The 19,468-nt window shown below is 35.4% G+C and overlaps 2 protein-coding genes across 3 annotated transcripts in view; one reads left to right on the top strand and one right to left on the bottom strand.

Moving 5' to 3' along the window:
- Nucleotides 1-19,468, bottom strand: part of LOC113200355 (uncharacterized) — a 230,240-nt gene that overhangs the window by 96,175 nt on the left and 114,597 nt on the right. The window contains exon 4 of one of the 2 annotated variants that reach the window (XM_077793906.1): nucleotides 10,799-11,454. The exons of the other annotated variant lie outside the window; for it this stretch is intronic. Coding sequence (XP_077650032.1) covers nucleotides 11,346-11,454 — 109 coding nt within the window. The 3' untranslated portion in view covers nucleotides 10,799-11,345. Of the gene's footprint in view, nucleotides 1-10,798; nucleotides 11,455-19,468 lie in introns of those variants that run through there. 2 annotated transcript variants of the gene reach the window in all.
- Pola1 (DNA polymerase alpha 1, catalytic subunit) overlaps nucleotides 1-19,468 on the top strand; it is a 291,393-nt gene that overhangs the window by 164,589 nt on the left and 107,336 nt on the right. The window lies entirely within an intron of this gene.

Here is a 19,468-nt window from a genome sequence, read left to right as displayed (position 1 = left end):
AATACCTATATTTTATTTATTTATTTATTTTATGTGGTATTAAGGATTGAACCCAGTGCCTCACACATGCTAGGTGAGCACTTTACCACTGAACCACACCCCAAGCCCCCAAATTTCTTATTTGTTTAAAATTTTTTGTACTTGGGATTGAACCCAGGAATGCTTAACTAGTGAGCCACATCCTCAGTCCTTTAAATTTTTGTTGTTGTTGTTTGGAGATAAGATCTCGATAAGTTGTTGAGGCTGGTTTTGATTTTACAATCTCCTGCCTCAGTCTCCCCAGTTGCTGGGATTGCAGATATGAGCCACTTTACCAGACTCAGCATGTTCTTACCCAATCTGTTCCTCACAATATTCTTGTATAGTATGCAGAGCAACACCCTCTAGTGTTTCTGGGATAACAGAAACCTGCACATTGCTCACACTGGATGTTATGTGAATTACTCTTAGTCTCACATTGCATTTTTCTCCATTTCCACTGCTTTAACTTAGTTCTTAATCATCTCATCCTTAGCTTTATAATTGATCTCCATCACTTGGACTTTCCCCATATCAGTCCATTTTCCACACCATTTCTAGGATTATCTTCCAAATTAGGGTAGAATGTCATCTTCTTTCCACTTAAAAACCTACCCTGTAATTCCTTATTTCTTACAGATTAAAATTCAGATTCTGGGGCTGGGGTTGTAGCTCAGCGGTAGAGTGCTCACCTAGTGCTTTCGAGGCCCTGGGTTCAATCCTCAGCACCACATAAAAATAAATAAATAAAGGTATTGTGTCCAACTATAACTAAAAATAAAATAAATATATTTTTTTTAAAAATTCAGATTCTGTAGTGTTGCATTAGGCCTTGAGCCAACCTCTCCACACCTTCTTTATCCTCACTATCCCCTGTAGGGATCTGCCCTGCACACCAAAGAGCTTGGTATTCCTCAAAGATCGCATGTGTTTTGCTATCTCTATGACTTCCCTTCCAGTATTTCCTTGGCCTTAGAACAGCACTCCACCACTCAAGATACCCCACTTTGTGAGATTCTCCTTTCTCTGAAAAACTTTCCTTACCCAACTCTCCAGACAGAATGTCTTATTTTGTCCCTTATGCTCCCAGAACCTTTGAACATACCTCTCTGACGTAAGCTACTGCTAAGCTCACCGGCTGTCTTCCTCACAGCCTTTGAGCTGCACTGTGTAGTCTTATATCTAACTTCATGTCATGTGAGCAAAGCATAGTGCCAAGCACATGGCAGATACAGGACTTGTTTACTTGCTTAAGGGAGCAATTTTTGGAACTTCCAGTAAAGCACTAGGTGTAGTATTTATGTTTAATGGAATATCCAGTTCTTATTTTTTATTGTTAATGACTCCATAGAAGTGGACAGTATTTTCTGGAAAATCATCTTTAATCTCTCTTGCTAGCTAAACTTCACTTACTTTTAGGAATCTCCAAGAAGTTAAGCTTACGCATTCATAATGCATATTTCACCCTAAAATATTTCTTTGCATTTCTTGCTTTCTCCTTGAACCAAACGTATTTTTATCTTTTATTTAATAGCACACTTCCTATGCCCTAGACCATAACTAGAAAATTGGGTTCTTAGCAGTGAAGCTGGTTTTCAAATTCCTATTGGTGTATTTTCTCTCTCCCCCCCTCTCTGTCTCTGCTGGGGTTTAAACCCAAGGTATTGCACATGCTACCTAAGCTCCACCAGAGTCACACCTCCCATAGTTTCCCTTAAAACTGGGTAGTCATATATTTTTCCTGTTACCACGATAACTAAATACCAGGTAAAGTTTTGAGAAGCCTGGAGCCGTGTGTGTGTGTGTGTGTGTGTGTGTGTGTGTGTGTGTGTGTATTTGTCTGTTTTTGCATATTCTTTCCCTAACTGTTGCATGCACATATGTACTCTTAACAGAAAGAAAAGTGATGAGGCCTAGTTGGTGTTTGCCTCCTGTCAGAGAGTTGTTATATTTATTGATCATGTGCTCAGTGGTGCTGGTGATGTGTTAGGGAAAATCAGTATAAGTAGAAAAGCGGCTGATTAGAGAATGTGAAATCCAGACTTCTGGAAGGGGCCTCAGTAAAGCTTATCATAGCCAATCTTCTCCTGACAATTAGAACCCCCTTCCTGTTCCCTATGTAACTGGTGATTATAGTACACCTAATGGACTAGCAGAAGAAGATAGTTCAGCATCAAAGGGCTTATTATATAATTTTATAACCTTGATTTTAAGGAACTTCTCTATCCAAAGTGACCATTTCCCATTTTTAGATGATAACTTGAGTATATGATGTAGAATTAAATATGTTTGGGCAATAGTAATGCAGTGTCTCATTTCCATTCTAAAGTTTATAGTAGAAGCAACTCTATAAGAATACAAGTAAGTGAATGGACATGAGTTTAGATGACATTTTTCTTTATTAGACCAGCACTAAGAGTTGATAGAACAGCTATACTTTTTGCCACTTTCTTTCCTTTTTCTCTAACAGGTAGAGTGGAGTGCAATTTGCAACACTTGGAACCTTGCAAAAGACAACTAACCAAACAGATAACAAACCAAACAGAAATCATCTAGGTCACATGCTGGGGAAAGCTTTGTCTGAACAGCTTCTGTCTCCTTGGCCAGCAGTCCCTCCCCTTTCACAATTCTGTGACGCTATCCCTGCACCTCCATCCCCTGTGTTTCTGTGGAGACCAGGAGTCAGGCACATACCTTTTGTGTTTGGCTTTAACATCAAAGTTGTTTTATCATATTAAACTGCCAGGACCATATCTTCTTGACATGAGACCTTTGAAATGCCTATTACAATGCCATAGACTCCATTTTATATGAAGTAACACTCTAGAAGCATCTGAATTTCTATTTCTGTATTTATAGATTTGTGGATTGTAAGAACAACTCATTTTCTAAACTAATGCTTCACCTGGGTGATTTCAGGCCATCATCAAAGAAGTTAATTTCTGATGTCCATCATGATGTTGGCTTTGTAGGAAGAAAAGATGGGGTGTTTAGAAAAATTAGGATTTGGTAACATTAAAATGAATCAATTGTGTATTTTGGAAGTTTGGGAAAACTTTCTGTTTATTGAACTTCTAAATAAAGGCACTTACATTAATTGTTTTCTATCCAAAGAACCTACTTCAAGTCAAATTTTGACCTGCGTGAATGTTAGTATGTTTGTGAAAACGTGTTCTTTGTTTCTTTTACAATTGTGCTAAATTCCCCAAGAAAACATCATATAAAATGCATACTTGTATCTTTATGTATATTTTTATGATATTTGGTTCATTATCTAAGAGCTTAAAAGCTGATAATGCTGGCTATCCTTGAAAAAAGACTGATAATGCTGGTTATATACACACACACTTTTTTTTTAAGTCAGAAATCACTTCTAAAGTAGACAATCAAAATAAGCAGTTTGAAGAGATGGATTTAAGACAGCAAAATTGTTGTATCTTCAGCTTGTAAAAGAAGTACTGTACCTTGGACCAGAAAACGTATATTAGCGATGGTTCGGTTAGTGACTGCAAAAGCAAAATAAATAACAGTAGTGTAAAATACAGTTCCACATGACAGCATGCTTGGATAGTACTGAATGTTCAAATTTAGGGATCAGTTAACACTAAAATATGTTCTGCTCCCTTTGCATGAAAATCCATTAATAATGAAATTTTATAGTGTTGTCAATTGATTATATCAGAAATCAGTCTGATTGGGTCTTGTTTTTTGGTTTGTAAAAACATTGTCATAAACCTATCCAAAAAAGTTGCCTTATTTTTCCTCATCAAACCTTACACTGCCTTTGCCGTGTCCTTGCAGGATAAGGTCACATTGTTGTTTATTTTGAATGTGGAAGGTTGATTGGAATATCACTTTTTACTGTAAAATGTCAGTGTAATGAGATAAATGATAAACTTACATGCAAGGGATATTTCCCTCCTTATGTTAGAGTTAATCTTTAAGCAGACTCTGTACATTCAGAAAAAAGATACTGTTAAAGACCCCAGATTGCAAAAGCAGTGCCACTTCTTCTGAGAGCTTTGGGGCAATCCTGTGATGTGTAATTGCTTTTACATCAGTCACAAGAGAGAGACAAGAATGCGCTTTCCTTGAACTTAACAGTTTGGGCAATTTTCTATAATCCAGTAAATACAAATTGTAGCTTGATTATTCATCTACGTCTGTCAAGCAAATTTTAATGGATGAATGAATGAGTCAAATCTATGCATGGAAATATACAAATGTGCAAAATATGGGTCTAATTACCAGGCTGCTGAATTTACACAAGGTCAGGTAAACAAGGCACCAGTGTAATGATTATTAATTGTTAATAATGCCTTTGGGAAAACATTCACATTTTCCTTCTGAATACCTAACACTTTGCCTTTCTAGTCATTTTAAATTCTGAAAATTTTAGCTGGTCTGAAAAAAACAAAAACATTTTTGCCCTACTTTTATCCTTTCCCTATAATTGCTTACTAATTCCTTTAAAATAGCAGGTAAAATGTAATACATTTTTCAGGCCTCTATTGAAAATCACAGTTTAATATGATGGTGAGAGAATTAAGGGAGGTAACATACTCACATAGCAGAATGAAATAGCTGCTATCTTTTGTCTCCATTGAAGGGAAGAGCATGCCCCCCCCATCCTCCACCCTCTTTTCAAATCTAGTCGACATTCTAAAACACAAAACCAAGGTGGTAATAAAGGAAAGGAAATCAAAGCAGGCTTTTTTCCCCTCTATTTACCATAGTAAGTCAACATTTGACTCTGTCTTGATATTCTATAAAATGAATGTTGGAAAAAGAATAATATCAATGAGTAGTTTCCCATCGAAATGCCCAAGGGCCGAAATAATTGAGGGAGTACTTGCTGAGGTTTTTCTTAGTTCAGTAACTCTTGATCACTGTGCAGTTCTGTAGCTGTGCTATCATTAAGGGCTCTCCATGTCTGGAAGGACACCCCCCTCTCCCAGCTTTAATCCAAAAGTCATAAATTGTAGAACTAACATGTCGTCTCTGGGTCACCCAGGCGAAAACACTGTATCTGGAGAAATCTATCTTGCTGCCACTGTGCTTTGAAAATCTTTTGAATATTTTGCATTAATGGTACTGCAGCAATCTCTTGCTGGGCTGTCTTCTCATCTTCCACATTCGGAAGTATTTCTTCATAGCTAATCTAAACATTTTCTTCTCTGTTTTAGGCCTTATTTCCTACAACCACACCTGTGTTAAACATTATATGAGTACACTCACCTTTCCTTATGCTTTTTTAAGTATGTGTAAATAGCATTCATATCTCCCTTTCATTTTTTGTTTTTCTGGAAGCTTTAAATCATAGTTGCCCTTTGTGGGTTAGAGTATACTGGACAGCATCTAAGCTGATTTGGGTAATTTTTTGACCTTACCTCTGAAGGTAGTATCCTACCTTACTTGATATATCACTCTAGAATATAATAATACTTTTTAAAAATCTTTGTTTGTTTTTATGTGGTGCTGGGAACCGAACCCAGGGCCTCACACATGCAAGGCAAGTGCTCTACCACTGAGCCACAACCCCAGCCCTAACAACAATATTTGATACACACTCATGAATGCTATAGTGGTTCAGTTAACTCTGTGTAGAATTATAGTGAAACACTGTATGCTGGCATTTGAGACAGTATATGATCTACCTGCCTTTCTCACAGACTCTCCCATGCAACACTGTCAAATCATCCCTCTTCTCAAACTTTTTTTTTGTTTTTTCATGACTGCCATAATTGTCCTTACCCACTTGCTATGTCTGTCTGTTTAAATTCTCATCCTTTTAAGACCCAAGTCCATCTCACTTCTAGGAAGCTTTTTGTGAACATTAAAGCTGTTGATGTTTTTTTGTTTTGTTTTGTTTTTTGCTGGGGTGGGTGGGTGGGTGGGCTCTGAATCCTTAAAGAACTTGAAATAAATAACTTTTTCTCCCAATTTCTTTAGTACAGGCTTTTTAGTTATATTCTTTTACTTGGCAATTGTTTTGTTTCCTATAAGGTTGTAGACCTTTAGAGAGCAGGAGAAAGAAGAAAGAATAATATTTTGGGGGCTGTCAAACGCTTTGCTAAGCATTGTTTACATACATGATATAATTTACTTCTTACAGCAACTCTGAGATGGGTGGTATTTTTTCTATTTTTATAGATAAGGAAACTCAATCTCATAGGAAGAAACTCAGCCAGTATTAGAAGGATAATACATTGTAGAGCTGGGATTTAAATTTGGGCCTCATATTTAAAGCCCATATACTCTTTTCAAAAAGCTTCTTCACATTAGAGAGTGACAGTTTGCATCCTAGTCTGTCTAGTTACTGGAAAATTCAAAGAACCAAAGAAGTGTTTAATAAATGATTGCATTTATGACTAGGGAAATCTGAATTGCTTTGACTTCATTTCTTTTTTTTTTTTTTTTTTTTTTTTTTTTTTTGTTTAACCCATCTGCTACTGGTAATGTGAAATAGCAATAAAATAGCCAAAGCCTTGGGAAAGGCCCTCTGCATTTTCAGAAAGGGCTAATAAGTGATAGGTTGACAATTGTACTCCAACCTTAAGACTATATACTTGAGACAGTTTTTTGTCTGTTTTAAGCTTTTTCGTATTGATTCCAACATTCTTTGGTACTGTTAAATAGCACTCTTCTCACTATTCACATTTCATTTTAAGAAAGTAAATCTCATTTTAGTAGTATAAATAGTCTATGTTTCTGTCAAGAAACTACTGAAAACTAATACATATTCTAAAAACCAAGAAATACTTTCCTTTTGCTCTGGGTGTTTACTTCAGCATTAAACTTGATTGCTCACTAAAAAGCTATGGTCTTATTAACTTCAATTTAAGACTTAGTGCAGAGGTAAGGAAAATTTGGCATTTTTTTCTCATAGGAAAAAAATGTTGTATATTAGGGTGAATGTTTACATTTATTCAATTCTTATAATGATTAAAAATTAATCATTATAAGGTTTAAGAAGGAAGATTACCCAACCTAGATTTAAAAGAATTTGATGAGAACAGGCAATGTGACTGAGCTCTGAGATGACAAAACTATGATCTGTTTTAGGTATCTGAGGTTTCTTCTTATCAACTTCTGTGCATATTGATGAGTTCAGCCTATTTTGCAAACAGTTACTAATGCCATAATGCATTTTCCCATATCTTCTATCTGAATTTTTTACTATTATTGATTGAGGATTCAATTGAGAAATGTGTTTAGAACCCTGCTTTCTGTAGTAATCACAGAAGTCAGTGGGAAGACAAGAAAATTGTATTGAAAAAAATTGTGTGCGTGTGTGTTTTGTGTTTCAGCATAGATTATCTCTACCAAAATAATAGCTGTCATTTTGTCCGTGCTATATTAGTGGCCTGTATCTTACCATTACTCCTTTGGCCTTAGTTTTGCTACTGACCACTGGTTATTACCATCAGCAAAAGACCTTTTAATTGTATGTGCAGATTTGAATGATTCTTGTCCTAATATCATTGTGATTTGATCCATTTCAGATTAGAGAACCTTAAGTTACCACCTCTCACCCGGACACAACAGCCCTTTAACATTCAGAGACTTTGAAACTTCACTTCTGTTTAGAATTTCATATCATGCCCATCCTGGGGGGAAAAGATGGAAAATGTATACGCTGAGCCTATAGGACTTCCTGCAGTGCTTATTAATCCTTTATGGATCATTTGAAATGTTTCTAGTTTATTTAAGCTTTGCTGCTTGTATCAGATTGTTCCTACGAAAAAAGAAAAAGTGATCATGCTTTGAATTTTTAAAAATGATCTCACTTTCAAGCAAAAGCACTTTTATGCTCCATTAAAGTTGAATTTGCCAAACTCTTACATCGCATTAACACAAGCTTTACTGGATAGATAAACGTGTTGTTCAAAGACTGACTTGAACTTTACCAAACTGCATATTAAGATTTTTATCTTTATACTTCTTGTTTCTTAAATTATTTTAAAATAGACTAGTAAAATAGACTAGATTTACCCAAATGTGCTACTTTAATGACAAAATAAGTTTTCTGTCTGATTTTTAAAATTAATATTGATTATAAGCTGATTATTTGAATATAAATCTAAAACAAATATCCTGAGCAATTAATTTTATCCTTTTCCATACCTTTTTATTTTGGGGTACTCACCAGCAGTATACCACTGAACTATAGCCCCAGCCTTTTTAATTTTTATTTTGAGATAGGGCCTTGCTAAGTTGCTGAGATTGGCCTCAAAATTGTGATCCTCCTGCCTCAGTCTCCCAAATAGCTGGGATTACAAGTGTGTCACCACCATGCTCAGCTTCATACTTTCTTGCATAGTATCAATATGTCTGTAAAACTTTTGACTTTATTTCTTAAGAATTTATACAAGTGATTTAATAATTTTGACAGTTATAATTTTTTATTCAAGTCCATTGTGTACCTTTGAAAATTCAGTATCTTCTTGATAATTTTAGTATGTTACATAATTTTTTTAAAAAAATTATATTTTAATTGTAGGTGGACACAATATCTTTATTTATTTTTATGTGGTGCTGAGGATCGAACCTAGGGCCTCACACTTGCTAGGCGAGTGCTCTATTGCTGAGCTATAATCTCAGCCCTACATAAAAATTTTTGCCCTTTTCAGTGTTGTGGGTTTTGAAGTATACATGAGATATCTTCCTGTTTTCTATGAATGATTGTGTTACACTTTTTGATTTTGTTTTATGAAGCTTTTAATTCTGGAATAATCTTTAAATATATATTCTTTTGACCTAGAGTTACTTAGAAAGTTCTAGTCTCATTTGTACCATACTCCCTAACAGTTATAGGGACATGGTTTTATCTTCTGAGTCTCCTTGGACTTGAGATTTGAATTTAATGTGTTTATTCTTCAGAGAGAAAATAAACTAGTTTTCTATTTGAAATGTCTTTTTGTATTTTTTAATAATGAAACCTTTACAAAGTATGAGGTTTTATTTTATCAAAAAATATACACACGTGCCCTTTGTAAAGCAGTAATTTACATCAACATTTATAGTGAATTTGAAAAAATAGTTTAATGGTAACAAAAATACAATTTAATATCAAGCTAAATCTTTTTCAGCTCTCTTAGATTTTACTTTTTTAGCTGTTGAGTCACTAGGGCTTTTATTAAGAAGGAAAAAGCATTTTCAAGAATTTTTTTTAAGGCAAACAAATTATACACACAGAGGGAAAGGAGAACCTTTTATCTGCTTTGTGGAGGAAAAAATCCAAACAGTTATATGAAATATTTAGCAAGTTATTTTAATGTTACAGCTTTCCATTTCTGAGAGATCAATGGAACCTTGTTAGTAAGAAACTGTATTAACTTTGACTTCTAATGTAAAAATCTGCACTGAATTCACTTTTCACTAATTCACTTTCTTCTTGTCTCCTAGTGTTTCCATGACCTTTCAGAAATGTGTAGTTCATATTTTGTGCTGTACAAAAGCTGCCCCTTAGGTTGCATTGAATAACACGAAGTTGAATTATGAACATAATGGCAGTTCTCTGTGGCATTTCCAATTCAAGCTTACTTTTAGTTTGCTAAATTCATAAGTGAAGTATTTCTTTTTAATGTTGTCCATGTTAGGAAAAGGTTAAATAATGCTGGGCAAATGAGAAGAGTCGTTTTGGTTATTTAGTAGAAGGTTATGTTCTCATATTTTCATTCCTTGGTCAGGGTAGATGATGAGCTAGATTATTTTGGAGCTTTCAGACAAGAATTAAATGGAAAATATTAATGGTCAGAGGATTCTTGTATCATTGTACAATGAAACTAAGTCATTCCAGGATAAGAAATGTGGGACATGGCATTACTTCCCAAAGTTATATACTTTAAGAAGCCCTGAGAAGAGGCTAGCTAGCAACAATGTCTTTGAATTTTCTGAGAGATGTTGTTTCTGGCAAAAGCCTTGTTACCCATGAGAAAATGAGTGATGAGGATTTTTTTTTTTATCTTCAAGCATAATCTTCCTAAAAGTATAGTTTCACTTGATATTTGTCTCTCATTAACCAACAAATCATATCTTTTGGTTATATTCCACATTTAATTAATGTCATCATAGAGTTGTCTCCTGTGAAAGAACATAGATATGGTGCACTGTCTTCCATTTTCCAGGTAATATGGATCAAATCATCATTCCCGAGTTGGCTATTACTAGGCAGTGGCTCCACAGCAACCTGATGAAAATGTTTTATTAAGCATTCCCTTAAAGAAAAAAATACCCACAAACACCACATTGTATATTGCAGGAAGAGAAGACACAGTTTTCATACATGCAGTTTGAGACATTGGTCTTGCACAGTATCTTTTCATGAAAGAGACAGGGTAGGTGTTACTTGCATTACCCATGGGAACACACCCAAAGGCTTTCATGGCGAAGAGTTTGCCCAAGTGATGTAACCACTGAAACAGCAAGATGAGAGGAGAATTTGGAATTGATTCCTGCCTTTCCATTTTGCCACAGGGTTGCTTTATCTGCCTCTTGCAAAGGAAGCAGAGTGAAGGGAGGCAGAGAAGGGTTTTTGGACTCCCAGGTAGCCTAGCCTGAAGGAAGCTGGAGTGTTCAGCCATCTGAAATACTCTTGGTATCAGAGAGTTTCATTCCATCTGATTAAAGTTAAAATTAAAAGAATATTTTTTCAGCCCCCATAGTATATCAGACACTGTCCTAGGCCATAGGGGCTCAGAGTGCAATGATAGGAATCTAGCCTTTGCAGTCCAAGAGGCTGACCTGTGGTTGCCCTTCTGCTGTTTCTTTCCTCCATTCTCAAACATTTTGTCCTCCTTTATGTATGAATACTTGGACCTCTTTCTTCATCTGAAGTCATGCTTATCCTCTTGCACTACCAGTCTCCCAAATAAAAAGAGCCATAACCCAAGTGTTGCAGTTGAAGCTCTTTTTAGTATAGATCCAGCATGTTGTTTGTCCTTAGTAAGCATTCATCTGAAGAAAGTGATTCATAGATCTATGTCAAAAATATGACCCTCTGGAGGGTTTTCACTTTAAAAGTTACTTAAGTATCACTTTCATAATAATGATCCTGGTATGAGCAGTCTGGATATGAGGTGGGCTAGTTGAAAGTCCTTTTTGTTCAGTTTGCCAGCTAGAGTCATCAGTATTTTGTTGACACTCTTTAAGTGTAGCAGTAGAGCAGAGAGTCTTCATCATTTCATACTTGTATATAAAATGCCTCAGGTATTTGACCACCTTGAAGCAGAGGACTTTTGTGTGTTCAATAAATGCTAGTCAGATTTGTGGCCAGTGAGCATAATATCTCAGTCTTTCTTTCATCCTCAAAGAATTCATAAAATTCATCCTGTTACAAGTGGCTTTCCTTCCTTGATGATACTTTGAAGTCCAGCATGTAAAATGTAAATCTCTCTGCTGGCAACTAATATACAAGGCCTTCTGAGAGTGTTCCTAGGGAAGAAGAGTTGATTAGGTAAGAGACTTCTCTGTTCTTAGTAAATTAATGGCCTACTCTAGCCCCATTTTCTGCTTTCCTGAAGGAACACTCAGTGACAGTACTTATGCAGCAAAGTCAAATTCTTTAGATTTATTATATAAAACATCAAATGAGGAGCTAAAGAGAATCTTTTTCTAATAGCATTTTCTAAGCTCTCAAGTGGAATTAAAAGTAGGGCAGTGGACTAGCAAGTGGACAGGCATTCCTAAAATCATCTCAACATCCAAGGGAGGTTTATTCAGTTTACCACAGATGGGTCTGACATGAAGATAGATTCATGGGCTAGTTATAAGATTCAGAGCAAGGCCAAGAGAACCTGGGAGGTGAAGCTGAAGAAGTTTTCTTTGAACCTGTTTCAGTAACATGAAAACATCTCCTAAAGTGGAATATATTTTCCTCAGGGATCCTTTCCATATGCTTCTTGTGATTTAGAAATTGTAGAATGTGTATTAAGATCCTTAGTCAGAAAGGTATAAGGTATTTTCAGCTTTAAAAAGGGTAGTACAATGGGCACAATGTCAGTATGTGGCAACAAATTGTATGTGTATGTGTGTGTGTGTGTGTGTGTGTGTGTGTGTATATATATATATAAAACCTTTTATCTGTCATTCTAGCACTCTACCTTAGCCTGGTTTCTACTTTTTACAACTTGATACAATATGCCATTTAATGTCATGCCTTATACTTATGAGAACTTACTGGAATAAATACATAACCACTTATCACAGCCATGCTGTGGAAGACTTGCTAAAACAGATTGTTGGGTGCCACCTGCAGAATGTCTGATTCTAGGTCTAGGGTGAGGCCATAGAGAATTGGTATTTCCAACAAGTTCATAGGTGCTGCTTATCTAGGAACCATATTTTAAGAACCACTACACTAGACATTCATTGATGCGTACTATTCAGCAACATTTGAATGAAAACAATAGTAACTAGAAGTTCTGGCTTAAAATGATGAAATAATGAGATTTAGTTAAGAGGATGTACTTTCAGTGACAGGAACATGTATACATTTTACTTACCCTAATTATAAATAAGTCATGAAGACCTATGGGAAGCCATGTGTTCATTAAAAAGAAAATCATGTCATAAAATTAAGAGTATTCTTGTACTTGGAAGACCTTACAACTATCTAGTCTGTTGTAGCACCCTTCTTTCTGAAAGAAGAGGTCCCCAGAATTGAGATGTCCCCTAGGTTATATTGTTGGTTTTATTTTGTTTTGTTTTTTGATCCAGAGCTGGAGAAGTAATCGAATAATTAAGTTTAGTTAAAATAAGACCTATGTAAGGGAAGGGAAATTTTAAGAGGACAATTTCCCCAAACACACAAGGAGCTATTTCAATATTTAGTCAGCTGTTTATTATCCTTAAACTAAATGCAGCACCAAAGTTGACTTTAGGCACTCTGAGACCAAAGGCCTCTATAGAATCCATAATTATTTTAATATTACTTTTTTATTTGGCTTAATTTGGATGTCTACAACTGAAGATTGTTAGAAAATATGCTGCGAGAGGCAGCCTGATGGAAATGTGGTCAATAAAAGTTTTAAAAGTAAGGGCTGGGGGTTGTGGCTCAGCCGTAGAGTGCTTGCCTGGCACGTGCAAGGCCCTAGGTTTGATTCTCAGCACCACATAAAAATAAATAAATAAAACAAAGGTATTACAAAGAAAAATGTTTTTAAAAAGTTTTAAAAGTATTAGCCATTGTAATTAGATAAGAAAAAGAAATATATAAAAACTGTTATTTGCAGGTGCCTGGAAAACCCAATGAAATCAGACAAAAAGAATATATTAGGGTTATTAGTTACAAAATTAATACGATATCAGTAGCTTTGACCTATACAAGCAATAACCAGTTAGGAAATAGAATGAAAGAACTAAATTCTATTTATGTTAACATCTTAAAAAGATTAAATACCTAGGAGTAAATAAACTTAGTAAAAGTGATGTGTGTGTATATAAACTTTAAAATGTTGCTGAAGGACTTAAAAGAAGTCTGTAGTAAATGAAAAACATGTATTCTTAGCTATCTCAACAACATTTCAGGTTTGTCAGTTCACTAAGTTTATCCATAAATTTAAAGCTTCCTCAATTTAAAAAAAAAATCACATGAAAATTCTGACAAAGAGAATGACCCATGTGTCCTACCAGTTATGCAGTTTTTAGAAATTTAAGGTTGTTAAAACATTTTGTGTAATAGATCCAAAATTGCATTTAATATTTATAAAGGAATGGTTCATATCAGTATGTAGTAAGTCATCTGGAAAAATATAACTGAATTTCTTCATTGCTCTTCAATATTAAAACAAATTCCAGATGGATCAAAAATTACCTAGAAAAAATACTATAAAAGTAATGAACTTTTAACAGTCTTGGAGTTGGGAAGAGGTTTTTTTTTTTTTTAAATAGACTTCAATTTTAGAACAGTTCACAACAAAATTGAGAAGCAAATACATAGATTTCCCATAGATTCCCTGCTCCCACACATGTATAGTCTCCCCCATTATAAACATCCCCCACCCTAGTGGTACATTTGTTACAGTTGATCATTCTACACTGATACATCACTATCACCCAAAGTCCATAGTTTGGTTCAGTCTTGGTGTTGTATATTTTGTAAGTTTGGGCAAATGTGTCAATCATGATAGTATCATGCAGAGTAATTTCGCTGCCCTAAATGTTATCTGTGCTTCAGCTATCTGAGATTTTTCTTGAAATGATCCAAAATTTGGAATTCAAAAAGGAAAATATCAAGAAATTTGATACAAATTTAAAAATAAGAATTTCTTCAATGCAAATATATGCACATACATAGCATAAAGTCAAAAGAAGTAATGAACTGGGGAAAATGTTTGCAATGCATGTTAACAAATAGGAGCTAATTTCCTTCGCATATATAAGCACTCTTGCAAATCAAGGAGAAAAAGACTAACAACCTAGTAGAAAAATGGATAAAGGACAGGAAGAGGCAATTCTTAAATATAGAAAATGCCAGGGACTTACAAGCATGAGTAGAGATGTTCAACCTTACTCTGAGTTTCAGAAGTCATATGACTATCATTTTTCACTTGTCAGAGATCCAAAATTTTAGATAATATGCAATGTGTGCTATGGTGTGGGGAAGGAACCATCTCATACGCTGTTGGTGAATGTGAAAATTGATACATTCTCCTTGGTCGGCAATTGGGCAACATCTGTCAAAAAATTTGTTAATGAACTTTGCATTTCCAATTTAGTTATCCATACAGATGTATAGTACTTACAAGTATTGTTAAAGGTACTATTAAAGAGGGATGTGGTGGCACACACATCTGTAATCCCAGCTACTAAGGAGGCTGAGGAAAGAAGATCACAAGTTTGAAGCCAACCTGGGCAACTTAGTGAGACCCTGTCTCAAAATAGAAAATAAAAAAAGGCTAGGAATGTAACTCAGTAGTAGAGCACCCCTGGGTTCAGTCCCCAATAATGCAAAAAAAAAAAAAAAAAAAGGTACTGTTAGAAGGTTAACAAGGAACACATCATTATCAGTAGTAATAAGAGACTGAAAACAATCCAATTGTTCATCAAGAGGATTCATTAAATTATTAACAGTCATATGATAGGGTTCTGCACAGACATTAAAAAACATTGCAGAGAGGGCCGGGGCTTAGCAGTATAGAGCACTCGCCTAGCTTGGGTGAGGCGCAGGATTTGATCCTTAGCACCACATAAAAATAAATAAATAAAATAAAGATATTTTGTCCAACTACAACTAAAAAAATATTTTAAAAAAAGTTGCAGATCTCTATTACTCAGAGGGCAAAATATCCTCTTTGTAAGTGAAAAAGCAGATTTTAGCAGTGTATATGATCCACTTGTATTTTTTTAAAAAAGGGAGGGATAGTTATAAATAATAATTTATATAACCCAATGTATTCAAGATATTACTTCAATCTATAATGAGTAAAAAAAATCAATGAACTATTTTGTATTCTCTTTTTTAAAACTAAGTCTTTGAGGGCTGGGGATGTGGCTCAAGCGGTAGCGCGCTCGCCTGGCATGCGTGTGGCCCGGGTTCCATCCTCGGCACCACATACCAACAAAGATGTTGTGTCTGCAGATAACTAAAAAATAAATATTAAAAATTCTCTCTCTCTCTCTCTCTCTAAAAAAAAAAAAAACTAAGTCTTTGACATTCACTGCATATTTTGAACTTGTAACATATCTCAATTTGGAGTAGCCACATTCCAAGTGCTCAAGGCCCACAAACAGCTACTGGCTCATATATTGAGCAGCATATGTAGAGACTAAACAGTACTGAACTAGACATTCAGCCCAAACACCATATGAGAGTGTGAAAGGTAATTTACTTTTTCCTGGGCCTCATTTTTGTCAATTATTAAGTTTTAAACCAGAGCTCTAAAGTTCCTTTCATATTTAAAATGTAGGGTTTAAGTATATTGCTTCATATTACTTTTCAAAGTAAAAAAAAAATGTAATTGTGGTCACTTTTCATAGACACTGGTTTTCACCAGCACTCCTAAAATTCTGTGATTCTATGTGAAGCACATTTTATATTTCAGGGACTGTATTATTGCTGTTAGAATAAGATTCTTTTTTTTAAAGGAAGAATGCTAATAAACTATATATATATATATATATATATATATATATATATTTATAAACTATTTAGGAATTGGTTAGTTCTTTTTGTAGAAGCAAATCGTATTTGAGGGTTTGATAAGTCTCATTTTACATGGAGAACCTGGAAGAATTAAGAGTTACGCACATAAAAAATATCTAGAGAAAGAATAAATATTGGAGGGGAAAGAGTTGAGAGAGAAGGTTTGTTAAGTATAGTTCTTTTGTATACAGTTCCTTGTTCAGGAGATGATAACCAGTAGGAATAGAGTGAGAATAATGTAGAACAGTGGTTCTCAACCTTGGTTACGTATTAGAAAACACTTGAGGAGCTTTTTAAAATCCCGGTGCTCATTGTATTTCCCAGACTGGTGCTTCTCAAAGTGAGGTCCCTAAGCCATAAGCAGCAGCAGTATCACCTGGGAACTTGTTAAAGTTGCAATTTCTTGGGTCCCATCTAAGATATGAACCGGAAATTCTGGGGATAATGACCAGCCATCTGTGTTGTAATACTCCTTTGGTGATCCCAATGTGCAACCAAAGTTGAAAATTTAAGAGCAAGAATAATTTGAGAGAGATAGCAGATGGGTTTTAATGTTCAATGCCAGCTTCCATCCCGTAGCAACCATGGTGACAGAGTTGGAGAAGGAACGCAATACAGCTGCAAGGTGTTTACCATTCCTGATTTGTGGATTTGAATAATGTTATGGGAGGTTGGATGTTGTGATTCCTTGTAGATGAGCTTATCTAAACAAAAGAAGTCAGGAAGCATCCTAATAAATTGATAGAAGAAAAGAAACTCACTAGAACCAAAGCCATGAATGGTTGCGGGGAGTGCAAGAATATTAGGTAGAATGTCAAAAATGAAGAAATTCTGGATAGAGTATAAAAATGTAATAAATTAGAGTTTCTTAAAGAAGTTCAAGTATCATGGAGATTTTAGGCACACTTTATGATTCTATTTGTTCAAAAAGTACTGAAGGCTTGTTCACCCCTTTATCATTGGGCATTAAAGAATACAGTTTCTCTTAACATTTAGACTTTTGATAGAAGTGTACTTAATACAGGTATGGTAAATTCACAATGAGTTAATAAGCCAAGAAATAAAGCATATTTTAAAGTATAAAGAGATTGTTACTGAGAAGGAGTTAATGTGTCACATACTTCTGATTTCTACTACTCAAGAGAACTCACAGTATCTATAATTTTGGAGGCATATTCTGAAGAATGTTACATTGTGATTTCTCTATGTTGAATCATAGAGATGTGTGTGGGAATTTTCAGCCCTCACAAATAAGAATGAACTGTTATAATAGCAGGCTCATTTGATTTTTTTCAAAAGTTAGGGGAAATATTCAGATCATTTCAGATACTCTCCTTTGGCTCTTCCTCCTTAGGAGGCAGATGAAGGAAAGCAGGCTGGGCTGTGAAGAGAATGCATCTGCAGCTGCCTGTCTCTCGAGATCTCGGCAGTATAACTTCTGCGAGCCCTTTCTGTGTGTATTTTTCTTTTCTCATCCCCGAATACTACATTTTGCATGAGAAAGTCAGATTTGATAATTTACAAAAAGCTAGACATTATAGCAGAATTTGTGTCTCTTAGGAAGAAAAGCACCCCTTTACTATAAAATAGAACCTGCCTTTCATATCCGAGTTAAAAAATTCTGCTGTAACTTTTCCAATCATTTATTATTGAAAAGATTGTAATGCTGTTTGTAAGACTGCTTATCTGCTAAAAATATGAGTTTGATTTTTGCTTTAATTCCTGAGTACTCAATTTATATTTTTAGATTGTTTTGTGAATTGGGATCTCTAAGTATAAAGTGGTTTTCAGTACATTGGATTTTGTTGAACATCTTCCTCAAATTGCAAACACATGCATTTCAACAGCTTTTGGGACAGTTCCACAGTTAATAATTTCTTTATAAGAACAATGTATGGTTTATTATTATGATCATCATTATTTTCTCATCTTATGTTCTGGCATTTAAATTATGAAACTTCATCTCGGCATGTGGACTTACCTTGTGTTGCCAAGAGGAAACACTGGCTTTTCTGCAAAGCTAAATAGTTTTTACTTTATTGTCTGCTACGAAACAGCTGCTGATACCAGGAAAATGCCGTCTCATCATTGGGCCTGGGGTGTCCAAAAAAGGCAGGAAAAAAATGACTGTAGCTCCCTGTCTGCCCTGGCACTCTCCTCCTTTCTCTCGTTTTCATTGCGGTGAAGAGCAGGAGAACAATATTCTGCAATTAAGGATTCCATTAAGTTGAAGAAAAGAGCAAATGGGGGATGTTTGTTCTCCAAGCTGAAAAAATTTGTCTGGGGTGGGGGAGATAGTGGTAGTGGTATAGAGAGAGGTGGGTGGAGAGACGAAGTCAGGGCTGTTTGTTGAATATACTGTTAAGGACTGTTACCATCCTAATTAATCAAGTTAGAAATTACAGCTGTAGTCGGTTTCCCCCCAATTCTTGTTATCAATTTTCTTCTCTTTTGAGACAAAGCAAATATAAATTTTGTGTTCATTTGTCATTCGTTCTTTGACTTCAGCATCTCTGAAAATAACAATGTAGCACAAAAGCCCAGTATTTACCTAGTTGTAATGTGGGTTGCCATGGTGTTTTGCAAATTATTGCAATTATGTTCACCATGCGAGTCGCCCTTGGTAACTGGCGAAAAAACTGATAATCCTGTTTTGAACAAAAGGTCAAATTGCTGAATAGAAAGTCTTGATTAACTAAAAGATGTACAAAGTGGAATTATTTCCTACCATTCAGAAATAGTTCTTGATCGGGTTTGGGGGAGGGGGTGAGTAAGTACATCTGATTACTGAAGTACAAAGCATTGAAAGGATGTTGTCTTGAGCCTTTCATGTAGTCTTAATGGTGGCTTTTTTGTCAAATTTACCCATTTGCGGCATTGAAAGAGGCAGCTGCATTTAAGCTGGAGAGACGGTGCTTTTTCAAGAGTTCAGTGCATGGAAAGTTCTCAGCAGTATCTGCAGTTTACTAGTAGCCCCTGGTCTATTAAAACTGATGTGCCGCATTTGAGCCCATTGCTCTCGGTACTTGTGAACCCCTCTGGCTGATGATCTAATAAAGTGCTCTTACTGGACAATCTCTGATCAGCTACTTAAAAAGGAGGCTGGGGGAGGGGGCAGGAGGCAGAAGCCTCACAGGCAGTCAGACTTGGTGCAGGCCGGAAGAGAGGAGAGTGGCTAAATAGAAAGGGTTGTCATCATGATGATCTGTGCTAAGGCATTTTCCATGGGGTTTTGGTTTTTTTGCCCCAAACCTCCCAAACTGTGGATCACCTTTTTTTTTTCTAGTAGGAAATCCTTATTGT

This window comes from Urocitellus parryii, chromosome X (assembly GCF_045843805.1).
Source record: "Urocitellus parryii isolate mUroPar1 chromosome X, mUroPar1.hap1, whole genome shotgun sequence".
Lineage (NCBI taxonomy): Eukaryota > Metazoa > Chordata > Mammalia > Rodentia > Sciuridae > Urocitellus > Urocitellus parryii.
The sequence above is the reverse complement of the archived record's forward strand: the minus strand, read 5'-3'. Positions and strand labels throughout refer to the sequence as shown.